The sequence below is a fragment of the Eumetopias jubatus genome, unplaced genomic scaffold, assembly GCF_037043125.1.
Source record: "Eumetopias jubatus isolate StellerSeaLion01/CBP00866 unplaced genomic scaffold, mEumJub1_p1.0 scaffold_7, whole genome shotgun sequence".
NCBI classification, from domain to species: domain Eukaryota; kingdom Metazoa; phylum Chordata; class Mammalia; order Carnivora; family Otariidae; genus Eumetopias; species Eumetopias jubatus.
In genome coordinates, this window is record NW_028274813.1 from 106,319,006 (window position 1) to 106,331,710 (window position 12,705).

Consider the following 12,705-nt stretch of genomic DNA (forward strand, 5'->3'; position numbering starts at 1 on the left):
ATTGTATATAGTGTTGACCCAAATGATCTTGACTGGTGGGAAAATGCAAGAAAGACAGTGAATATGCACAGGAGAGGGCATAAGTTAAAAAAAAAAAAAAAAGGTAAAAATCACTGGCTTTTCCCGACACCCTCAACCTGAGATTGATAAGAGAAGGGCAAAAGAGAAAGTGGAAAGTGGGACTAATGGATGCTAAGTGTCACATCAGACCCCACAGCAGAAAGGGTAAACTGATGATGTTATAAAAAAAAAAAAAATTATCTTTCAAAAAATTAGCCATCTTACTATAAAATGCCAGGGGGGCGCCTGGGTGGCTCAGATGGTTAAACATCTGCCTTCGGCTCAGGTCATGATCTCAGGGTCCTCGGATCGAGCCCCGCATCGGGCTCCCTGCGAGCGGAGAGCCTGCTTCTCCCTCTCCCACTCCCCCTGCTTGTACACACTCTCTCTCTGTCAAAAATAAAATAGAATCTTTAAGAGGAAAAAGATATATGTATATATAAAATGCCAGGAAGGCAAATGTTTAAGCATCTCTACTTGTGTAGATGTGCTTGATACAAATGGGACGTTGTGTTTCCTGTTTTCTTCCTCACTGCTGAACTAGTCGGCATCCAGAGACGTAACATCTCACCAGTTAAGGCCTTATTTTGTTTCGTTTTCCCAAAGGCAGAGTGGTGGGCATCCTTCAGAAGAACTGGCGGGATTATGTGGTGACATTTCCGTCCAAAGAAGAGGTCCAGTCTCAGGGCAAAAACGCTCAGAAAATCCTAGTTACACCTTGGGATTACAGAATTCCCAAAATCCGCATTAGCACTCAGCAAGCGGAAGCTCTCCAGGTAGCTGACGTTGTACTTCTCCCCTTTTCCTCCCGTCTTTGCCAGCCTTCCAGCTCTACCAGGAAACATGGTTAATGCCTTTGCATAAGAAGGGCTAAATTATTGATGGCATTTGGCATCTCAAGATCCTGTTTTTTAAGAATTCTAAATGTATAGAACCATCTGTTAAGCAGTCGTTGGTTAATAAATGAAGGCCAGAGAGAAACTGTCCTAGAAAGAGCTGTGTAGGACAACTACGGAGTACATACATTATCCAGCTGTCCGACACAGAAACTTTCAATAGATATGCTCTGCCAACACTAACAAGCTTTCTTCCAGCCAGAGTGATACAGAAATACGATCCCTCTGCCCTGTAGGGATGATATAGTGGTACTGCACCGAATCGATTATCCATAAAGGAATATAGCACTGGAGAGAGGACGTGAACAAGGAAGTTAGAAATAAACCTTTACTGTGGTGAAGAGTACGAACATGGCCCAATTTCATTGGCCTGATGTTTTGCAGTTGGTAAATGACACCTTGTAGCAAGATGTCCTGAGCCAATAACCAGGTCTTTGTGTACCCTTTGCATCCTTGGAGGCCTTCTGCAGGCTCTCTCAGGCCAGTTTCAACCCTCGCTTTCCAAACCCGTGGTGGTTTGCTGGAGTTTGGGGGCAGTGGGGTTCAGTTCACACTGACCCCTCCTTCCCCACCAGAAGATGCCCTTAAAACTGAGAAAGTAACTTCAAAGAAAGTAGAAAGCTGGGATGCCTGGGTGGCTCAGTCGGTAGAGTGTTTGCCTTTGGCTCGGATCGTGGCCCCAGAGTCCTGGGATCGAGTCCCTCATCGCTTCTCCCTCTGCCTCTGCCTCTTTTTCTGTCTCTCATGAATGAATAAATAAAATCTTTTAAGAAAGAGAAAAAAAAAAGAAAGTAGAAAGTAACTCCCACACTAGCAAAATTGAGATTTTTGTTTTGAAATGGAATTTGTACTATGCACAATGGGGTTTTCCTTCGTGTTGCAAGAATGTGTCACAGTTGGCTTTCTTTAACAGACTAAAATTTGCAGCCTGTTTATTTGATGTAGAGAGGTATTGCCTCCTTCCAGAGCATTGGGCCAATCACTTACATAACCATCTGGCAATTTAGTAAAACAGCAAGAATCAAAACAAGAAGCAAAACCCACTATTAAATCAGCCACTCTTTTTGGAGCTTGATGCTGTGTATCTTGTTTATCTGGTGCTTCTGATTGACCCACTTAATTCCTGGTGCTGGGCTGGTGGGGTTTTTTTTTTTTTCCTTCTTTTTGTGCAGGACTTCCGGGTGGTTGTACGCATCGATTCCTGGGAGGCGACATCTCTGTATCCAAATGGACATTTTGTGCGTGTTTTAGGAAGAATTGGGGACCTGGAAGGGGAAATCGCAACCATCTTGGTGGAAAACAGTATTTCGGTTGTCCCTTTCTCCGAAGCTCAGGTCCGGTTTCCCCGAGTCCTTTGGTCTGGTGAAAGACATTCTGTACAGTTTCTTTTTGCATTCGTTTGTTGTTTGTTGCATCGTTAAGAAGAAAAATCTCTGTACTGTGTAACCACTCACGAAAGCCACAGATAATGGAAGAATCTCACTCCTCTCTATTCTCTGTGTGGACCAGACTGAAGTCAGCTTCAAGTGCATAGTTAGTTTCCCAGAGCCTCACAGCTCTCAAATTTTTACATTTTTCAACTGTGCTTAAAAATGGTATGTCAGTGGCTTATTGTCAGTATACATCCATCGCCGGCAGCTGCAAGGGTACCTAGTTACAGACCCTGCTGGGCTCCACTCCCTGTCCTAATCACTCACCCACAGGCCTGCACAGAGCCACGGGGAGCAGCTTCTAGGGTTCCACATATCTCTGACCTGAGGGTCAAAAAATAATGCTCCTGAAACAGTTTTTGTAACCTTGGCAGAAAACACAAATTCAATAAACATACAACATTAGCTATTTACATCACTTTATGATCTTTTAAAATCCTCATAAATCTTGTTTATTATTCTCGCATAACTAGATCCATAGTGTGCCCGTGCTATTTTCTGTTCTTCTTTCACTTAAAATTATTTCTATGTATTGACATAGCTACTTCATAGTTAAAGCAAATTATTGCATACCGACGTACTCTGCTTGGCTTAAGTCTTCCTCAGTTGTTGGGCATGGGGCTGTTTAATTTTTCAGTAGTAGAAGAAATGCTACTTCAAACATTTTTACAAACATTGCTTTTCTTTTTTCTTTTGCATCATTTTTCTTGGGATGTAATCCTTAAAGTAAGATTACCAAGTCAAAGGGCATAAAAAATTTAAGTGGCTTTTATTTGTATGGGCAGATTGTTCTCCAGAAAAATTGGACCAGTTTGCATTGCCGTCAAGAGCGTATGGGTGTTATTTTCATTATAGTCTTTGACAGAACAGTAGCTATAATAGTAAAATATTTTAGAATATTTTAGATTATTAAATTTTTATGCTTAACATTAGTTTCTGGAAATTATTTGTTGACTTGTTTTGACAGCTCTTAGTGAAAATGTTAGAATAAAATAAAGCATGGATTAGACTTCACAGGACTAGAATTTTCTCTTCCCGGTTAGCCTACTTAACTGCAAACTGATGGCCTAAACAGGTAATAATAGAGAGAAAGTGCCCTAGATTGGTCCTGCTTAAATTATCTTTAAGGAATAGGCTTTTAGTACTTGGGACATGTTGAATTTTTTTTTTTTTTTTTTTTTTTTTTTAGGGCTTGACTTGAATTAAAAGCTCAAGTACATTTAAACAAGTGGGTCATTTGAAAATGGGGAAGAGGTTGTGCTCTTTCTAAGCCCCCATTCATCCTTGATCTGGCCTCCATAACTAAAGAAGCTGCTGGAAACTGGCACATTTCCTGCCAGACTGTAAGGTCCTCAAGGGCAGGGGACTTCGTCTTTCCTGTTGGCTCCTGAACTTTCCAGAGCCTAGTGCAGTTCCTGACACACATTAGGCACCTATTAAATAATTATTGATCGAAAGAAGCAAACATAAGTTTATTGCAAAAGGTAACAGGGAATGAATGGGATTTCTGTGAGGTTGCAGTGAGAATGTTCCAGAGCAGATGTTCATAGGAAGCTTTTGGTGCGAGAATTGCTGAATATCTGACTCTCGTCATACAGATGTGTGAGATGCCAGTCAACACACCAGGAAATCCCTGGAAAGTGAGTCCTGAAGAGGAACGAGAACGGAAAGACTTGAGGGAAACCCATCTTGTGTTCAGCATTGACCCAAAAGGCTGTGAAGATGTGGATGACACGCTCTCAGTCAGAACCTTAACTAATGGCAACTTGGAACTTGGGGTCCACATTGCAGACGTAACACACTTCGTGCCACCAAATTCTTATATCGACATTGAAGCTAGGACAAGGTAATGTCCTTTGACACCAGCAGTGTATTTGTGACTCTAACCTATTCCATAACTCCCGAGTTTCAGAGTCTCAAAACAAAGATTTCCCAGTTTTGTGCAATTCTGCAAATCCCTTCTAGGGAAAAAAAAAAAATGGAGGTCCACTTCCCCTTTCCCTTTAGAGAAATAGTTCCTTGGTCAATTTACCTTTCCTTTTTTTAACAAAACCTTTTCAAACCCACTTTCCTTCTGAAGTGCAATGAGTTAAATTTTTCCTGTGCGGATACTGTTTTCTATAAATACCTGCTCATTACACTCTAATTTTTCCTAGACAACTAAGATTCATGTCATTTATGTCAGTGGAAGAATATTCAGCACAAGGCAGCCCCCCCTTAGTCCCCTCGATTACCCAGTATGCTGCACTTTATGAAAAAGCAACAGTCTTGGTGATCTGCACTGAGGACATGGCCCTTTACCTCCCCGTGGCCCCTGTAGTCAGCCGTTGTGCTGCTGAAGGTCACGCACCCATGTATGTGTCATTCACAGGGCCACCACTTACTACTTAGCAGACCGTCGCTATGACATGCTGCCCTCCATCCTCAGCGCTGATTTGTGCTCTCTTCTGGGAGGCGTTGATAGGTGAGTTTGTTCGTGATTTTTTTTTTTTTATCACCAGGGCTTGTCTTGGCCCTTCTGTGATGCCTAGTGCTTTCGCTTCTGGCCTCTTTCTCCTCTTCCTTTGAATATGCTCCGCCCCCTGCTCTCCACCCCTGATTTCCCCCGTGCCCTCTGCGCCACTTATTTGTAGGCAGCTTTATTTCTCTAGCCTTCCTTTCCCTTCCCTTCCCTTCCCCTCCCTTCCCCTCGTCTTTTCTGCCTGTCTAGCTGTGAGGTCACTTCTCCCTCTGTTGGCTTTTTAAACTCAGCTAAAGTCTGGGAACAAACGCGGATGATTTTGTGCATATATATTCCCCGGTTGAGGCTGTTTTGCATGAGGATCATGAACTTAGGGAGTTTTTTGTTTATTTATTGTAGTTAACATTTACATCTATCTTGTATGAATACATATAAAACCATATAGTCCAAAATTTATAGGTTCCAAAAGATATTTAGTGAAAGGCTCCCCTCCTATCACTTTTCCCCCAGTCACCAATTTCTTTTTATTTTATTTTATTTATTTGGGAGAGAGAGCACATAAGCTGGGGGAATAGCAGAGGGAGAGGGAGAAGCAGGCTCCCCACTGAGCAGGGAGCCCGACGTAGAACTCAATCCCAGGACCCTGGGATCACAACCCGAGCAGAAGGCAGACGCCCAACCGACTGAACCACCCAGGCGCCCCCAGTTACCAATTACTTATGTATTTTTCTAGACATAATGCATATACACACAAATGTGGACATGTGGTCTCTCTTTTATATACAAATGGTGATGTTATATGTATATATGCTGTTCAGCAGCTTGCTTTTTATTTCTCTCAATGTAGCTTGGAGATCAGCCTATATTAATAACAGTTGCTTATCTATGGAAATTTGGATTGTTTTCAGTCTTTTGCTATTACAAACAAAACTGTACCGAATTACATGGAACATAAGTCAGTCCACATTTTTAAAATACTTGGAAGATAAATTCCTAGAAGTGGAATTTCTGTGTCAAAGGGTATATGCATTTGTGTTTACATAGATGTAATCAAATTGCCCTCCATAAAGGTTACACCAATTATATTCCCACCACGAATGTGCGAAAATGCTTGTTCCCCCCAACAGCCTTGCCAACACAGTATTTTGTATTTTTTTACCTTTGCCAATTTGAGATGAAAATGGTATCTTACTTAGGTGGTTTTATTTTGCACTTTTCCTATTATGAGTAAATTTAAATATTTTTGTGTATGTTTAATATTCATTTATGTATGTATTCTTTTCTGTGAACTATTTCATGTTCCTTTCCCTTTTTTTTTTTAGTTCTCCGTCTATTTGTAATTGATTTATAAGAACTCTTTATGTATTAGGAAAATTAGCCCTGTGTTTTTTATATGAGTTGCAAATGTTGCATATGTTTTTAAACAGAGTGATTTGATGGTAAAGTAGTTCTTTACAAAATGAACTTTTTGCTAATTAACCTACCATCGAGAGTGACATGATAGTTCAGTGTTAGTCTGTAAGATTTGAAAGGCTTTCTTCTTTACTAGAGAGCCCACCAGACTTGACTCTTATCAGTGCTATGCTAGTCTAATCAAAATGGAGAACTGTAAGCTTAGGTTTGTAACATTACATGTGAACTAATTTCATATTTGCTCAGAGCTCAACAGAACCTAATCTAACTTTGTTGTTAGAATTTAAAATAGTTTTTGAGCTAATGGTGGAGTGTTTGGATTGAGACATTGGTCCAAAAACCTGTAGCATTGTCATTTCTTTTAAGTTACATCCAGGGTCTAGTTCTACTTGCTTCAAAAATGGAAGAAATAATGATGTTAGCCTTATTGGTTTTGTAGGTATGCCGTAAGTGTCATATGGGAATTGGATAAAACCTCCTATGAAATTAAGAAAGTGTGGTATGGCAGAACCATTATTCGATCAGCATACAAACTATTTTATGAAGCAGCCCAGGAACTGCTGGATGGAAACTTCCACATTGTTGATGACATTCCAGAATTCAGAGACTTGGATGAGAAGAGCAAACAAGCCAAGCTAGAGGAGTTAGTGTGGGCCATTGGAAAGTTGACTGACATAGCGCGCCACATCCGGGCTAAGCGAGACCATTGCGGTGCCCTCGAACTGGAGGGGGTAGAGATTCGTGTTCAGCTGGATGAAAAAAAGAACATCCATGACCTCATCCCCAAGCAGCCCCTGGAAGTCCACGAGACGGTGGCTGAATGCATGATCCTGGCCAACCACTGGGTAGCCAAGAAGATCTGGGAGAGCTTCCCTCATCAGGCCTTGTTGCGCCAACACCCTCCTCCACACCAGGAGTTTTTTTCTGAACTGCGAGAATGTGCTAAAGCAAAAGGCTTCTTCATAGATACACGGTAACTCCTCTCTTGAGGGGGCAGAGGAATGCAGGGAGTGCTCTACACTTACTTATCTTACAGTAGTTCCTAAAATGGGACAGCCGGATCTTTGACCAAAAATAGAAAACTTCTTGGCTCTCTTCATTTACTATAATGTAGGTATAGAGATTAAAATTAAAATGAGCTTATTTAGGCAAAATTTTGATCCGCTACGATTTGTAATGCAGTATTAAGGAACCTGTTACCCTTGGTTTAATTTCATAGAACCCTTAGGCAAATACCAAGAAGTAATCCTATTTATTTCATTACTTTAAAAATGCAGCTTATCTTTGAGGCAATATCCTAAAACACCACACCGATGATAAATTTATACCATCCCTTCACAGAATGAGACATCTTTATTCACCCCCCTCCAGGACAAAAGATTTTCCCTATTAAAAATGATGTACAGGGGCACCTGGCTGGCTCACTTGGTAGATCATGTGACTTTTGATCTTGGGGTCGTGAGTTCAAGCCCCACAATGGGCTTACTTAAAAACAAAAAAATAAAATAACAAAAGGGTAAGTTTAAAAAATGATGTATGGAGGATTTTTTTTTCAATATTTTGTTTCAAATAACAGGTGCTATTTAAAATATCTTTTATTTATTTACCAAAATGGATTTTTTTTTCCTCTGTCTGTGATGCATCTTTTTTTTAAGATTTTGTTTATTTGACAGAGAGGGACACAGCGAGAGAGGGAACACAAGCAGGGGGAGTGGGAGAGGGAGAAGCAGGCTTTCCGTGGAGCAGGGAGCCCGATGCGGGGCTCGATTCCAGGACCCTGGGATCATGACCTGAGCTGAAGGCAGATGCTTAATGACTGAGCCACCCAGGCGCCCTTGTGATGTATCTTTTGTTGGTTTATTTGATGGGTGAGTGCCTGGGTGAGCACCGTGTGTGGGGGGCTCACTGGGTAAGGGCTTTCAGATATCTTGTATCATTTGTATTTTACAGATAGGGAATCCCATCTGGAGAAGTTAAGTGACTTATCTGTAGTTTAACAATGAGTCAGGGCAGAGTCTGGACTTGAATCCCCGCATTCACGTCTGTCACGCTGGAAAGCTCACAGCCCACTCGTGATGCTCTGTTCATCATTTTCCATCTTTCCTTCCCTCCCTCTCTCTTAATGGGCTGTAGTACAGAACTGAATGATAGGCTGACTTGTTTCACTTTTCATGTAATTCTACATTTCCTGGGTTTTAAAGATTGAGTAAATAAATAGAATATTTGCTGTCCTTTTCTCTTTAAGAAAAGGAAGATAATTTAAGTTTCGCCTAACTGTGCACCTCAGGTTTAGTTTAGTTTTTTTTAAGTCCCTCTGGTCAGTAATTCTTGATTTTCAAAAAGTCCGTTCTTTGACGTGTAAGGGATGTTTAACTTAAGGGTGTTAAGAATTCTGTTCACAAAAGTATTGGACCACCTTCTATGTGCTGGGCATTAACCTAACCACATAGATATCAGTACATTGCTCTTAACTACTTCAGAAATGTTATTTAGGGGCGCCTGGGTGGCTCAGACAGTTAAGTGTCTGCCTTTGGCTCAGCTCGTGATCTCAGGGTCCTGGGATCGAGCCCCACGTCAGGCTCCCTGCTCAGTGGGAAGCCTGCTTCTCCCTCTCCCTCTGCTGCTCCCCCTGCTTGTACTCTCTCACTCTCTCTGTCAAATAAAATCTTAAAAAAAAAAAAAAGATGTTATTTAAATTGATATACTTTCTTTGTTTCAAGCTTAAAAGCAAACTGCATTGCAATAGTTGAAAAGAGTTGCTTCTACAACGTATCCAAAATAAAATTTCTTCAGAGTGAAAGATTTCCTTCAGAGTATTGACTTGTAGCTGGGAACTAAATAGAGGTCTTTCCGATTTTTTTGTCAGGTCCAATAAAACACTGGCTGATTCTCTGGATAATGCGAATGACCCCAACGATCCCATCGTAAACAGATTGCTGCGATCCATGGCCACACAGGCCATGTCTAATGCACTGTATTTCTCCACTGGGTCGTGTGCGGAGGAAGAGTTCCATCATTATGGTGAATGATAGCATTTCCTTTTGTGTGGCCATAACCTTGAGCAGGTCGTTTAAAAACTATATTTGTTTGTTGATTTCCATCTTTTGGTTTCTTTCTGAAGGCCTTGCATTAGATAAATATACTCACTTTACATCTCCGATAAGAAGATACTCAGATATAGTAGTACACCGACTGTTAATGGCAGCCATTTCAAAAGATAAGAAAACGGAAATTAAGGACAATTTGTTCAGCAACAAAGATCTTGAGGAATTATGCAGACATATCAACAACAGAAACCGAGTAAGAGGGGATTTTAAATTCTCTTAGCCATCATCTCTTTTGCTAAGAGAATATCAGCTTTATTATGTGGTGAAACGAAGTGCCATATATTCTGGCCAATTAAATTCTGCATTATTCTCCCCAATGAAATAACATGAAAAATTGTAAAGTTTCTTGTGTTGCTCTCAATACATTTATAGATGTTATGAAGTCACTTAATGTGGGTTTAGGAGATTTAACAGTAGGTTAGATGGTTTTCCCAAAAAGTAGACCTGTAAAAGACCACGTATCATCTTACCACCGCAAGATAGCCCATTTTTATTTATAACGAATAATGGTACCATACCTGCTCCTCTGAAATCTTTTGCACTTGACACATCTGTCACTGACAGCATCACTTCAGAGTAATTACATCTTTCTTTTAGAAGCTGCTTTGTATTGTATTTCATATTGTTGGCTAGTGGCTACAGTATTGTACAGCATAGAAGAGAGCACTTGGTGATACAGAAAAATTGGAAACTACCTAAATGTTTAATATAATTTTTGTATCCTGTATTGTAGTTCACTGCTCTGCAGTATTATAGTCACTAGCCATATGGGCTATTTAAATTCTTAAAAATTAGGGGCGCCTGGGTGGCTCTGATGGTTAAGCGTCTGCCTGTGGCTCAGGTCATGGTCCCAGGGTCCTGGGATCGAGCCCCGCATCGGGCTCCCTGCTTGGCAGGGAGGCTGCTTCTCTCTCTCTCTCAACTGTTCCCCCTGCTTGTGCTCTCTCGCTCTCTCTGTCAAATAGATAGATGGAATCTTTAAAAAAATAATAATAATAAAAATAAATAAATTCTTAAAAATTCACTTCCTTGGTTGCGCTAGCCACGTTTCACATGCTCCTAGACATGTGTGGCTAGTGGCTACCTTTGGGGCAACACAGATGTATAGAACATTTCCATCATTGCAGAAAGTTCTGTTGGGCAGTGCTGTTGTTCTAGGCAACCCAGTTTATACCCATCCTTGTATGTACACTTTTACAGACTTCAAAGATTGTTGCCTGGATATATTCCTGGCGATAATGAATTGCTGACTCAGAAGGTGTGCACAAATAAAACTTTGATAAATTATCAACTTGCCCTCCTGGATAGCAATACTAATTTATACTTGCACCAGCAGGATTATGGTAGGACAGACTTGAAAATAAAGGCAAGGCGTAGATATGGATACTTTCCTCTACCTGAATGAATGGTAACAGATTCTAAATAACAAACAGGTTTTTTTCTTAAAAAATTAATTTTCCAAAAAAGACATTTTTGAGGGAAAGATTGCTGGATGGTTAGGTTCCCACAAAACTAATTTAATTCATAATAGAGAAGAATATTTGTATTAATACTTTTCTAGAGTCCAGCCATTTTTTAAAGACACCGTGTCTGTGGGAGTATGAATTCTGTGTCTCCCCCGGGAATGTCAGCCTGCTTTAGCGTGCGTCGGGTTGTGCTTCTTCTTGCAGGCAGCACAGCATTCTCAGAAGCAATCCACTGAGCTCTTCCAGTGCATGTATTTTAAAGACAAAGACCCAGACAATGAGGAGCGTTGCATATCTGACGGAGTTATATATTCAGTTAGAACAAATGGTGTGCTTGTATTTATACCAAGGTATGTTACATCTAACGTAATAGCTGTTAACAAATCATAGTTACACTAGGGGCGCCTGGGTGGCTCAGTCAGTTAAGCGTCTGCCTTCGGTCAGGTCATGATCTCAGGGTCCTGGGATCGAGTTCGGCATCAGGCTCCCTGCTCAGCAGAGTCTGTCCCTCTCCCTCTGCCCCTCCCTGCGCTGTGCTTGTGCTGTCTCTCAAAAAATAAGATCTTAAAAAAAAAAAAATCATAGTAAACTAAGTGTAGAACACAAACAGTACATTGGATAGAACTTGTTAAAATATAACAACTATTTGTAGGTACAGATGTACATAATGTAATAGAATAATGCAGGATATAAGTATAAAAGGAGGGGTGCATCTGACTCTTGATCTCAGCTCAGGTTGTGATCTTAGGGTCGTTGAGTTCAAGACCCACGTTGGGCTCCTACTTAAAAAAAAGTATAAAAGGAGATTAGCATCTAGTACATCTGAATTAGTGTTAAGATAGGATTTTACTTCCTTATTTACCAAATATTTTTCCATCTGCTCAGTGAAGTATTTGGAGGTAAATGAGAGGAAAAGTTGTTTTTGATCTAGAATAAAAAACTAGCATTCTAGATTGAGTGTACAAGATTTGTATACTAAGAATACATTATCTCGATTTTTATTCTGGCAATGATTCAGGTTTGGGATTAAAGGTGCTGCTTATTTAAGAAATAAAGATGGTTTGGTGATCTCATGTGGCTCAGACAGCCGTTCGGAATGGAAACCGGGATCCCTTCAACGATTTCAAAACAAAATCACCTCTACCACAACAGGCGGGGAGTCTGTCACGTTCCATCTGTTTGACCATGTAACAGTAAGTCCATATTTACATTAAGCATTGCTTTCAACGTCAAGTATAAAGAATGTGATTTGGTAATATGCATTTTCTTCTCTGTGATAGGTGAGAATATCTGTACAGGCCTCCCGTTGCCATTCTGATACAATCAGGCTTGAAATAATAAGCAACAAACCGTACATGATACCAGATACAGAACTTTTTCATCAGAGCTCCCTCTTGTTAAAGAGTGATTTAGTGAAAGAAGTAACTAGATCTGTGGAGGAAGCTCAGCTTGCCCAAGAAGTCAAAGTAAACGTCATTCAGGAAGATTATCAAAAATACTGCCAAACAAAGGGAAGAAGCCTATACACACTCCTAGAGGAGATAAGGGATCTCGCTCTCCTGGATGTTTCCAACAGTTATGGAATGTGAAATACTCTTTTTACTTCATTAAAAGAGCTGTTTTGTGAATGCTTTCAACTTTCTTCCTAATCTTAACATCTAATATTCTGTGTCACCTAACGTTCTAATCGATTGGGATGCGGTAGATAGTTCACCAATGCGCAAAATGTTTTATCATTAATTAAAGCTGCATTAAAGAGAAGTTAGATCCCTGTGGAAACTGATTTTTCAGAAATGGAGAGATCATGAATGGTGACTCTGCAGGTCAGATTGCCAGTCTCTTTTTAATAAATCCAGAATTGATTTTTGATTA

The 12,705-nt window shown here is 40.4% G+C and overlaps 1 protein-coding gene across 3 annotated transcripts in view; it reads left to right on the plus strand.

Moving 5' to 3' along the window:
• Nucleotides 1-12,705, plus strand: part of DIS3L (DIS3 like exosome 3'-5' exoribonuclease) — a 33,377-nt gene extending 20,672 nt beyond the window's left edge. Inside the window, exons 8-17 of one of the 3 annotated variants that reach the window (XM_028100094.2) lie at nucleotides 667-836; nucleotides 2,129-2,290; nucleotides 3,985-4,232; nucleotides 4,758-4,850; nucleotides 6,700-7,233; nucleotides 9,127-9,281; nucleotides 9,382-9,560; nucleotides 11,038-11,183; nucleotides 11,852-12,026; nucleotides 12,114-12,705. In XM_028100094.2, the coding sequence (XP_027955895.2) occupies nucleotides 667-836; nucleotides 2,129-2,290; nucleotides 3,985-4,232; nucleotides 4,758-4,850; nucleotides 6,700-7,233; nucleotides 9,127-9,281; nucleotides 9,382-9,560; nucleotides 11,038-11,183; nucleotides 11,852-12,026; nucleotides 12,114-12,422 (2,171 nt within the window). In that variant the 3' untranslated portion in view covers nucleotides 12,423-12,705. Of the gene's footprint in view, nucleotides 1-666; nucleotides 837-2,128; nucleotides 2,291-3,984; nucleotides 4,233-4,757; nucleotides 4,851-6,699; nucleotides 7,234-9,126; nucleotides 9,282-9,381; nucleotides 9,561-11,037; nucleotides 11,184-11,851; nucleotides 12,027-12,113 lie in introns of those variants that run through there. The other 2 variants (XM_028100096.2, XM_028100095.2) reach the window with 2 other exon arrangements.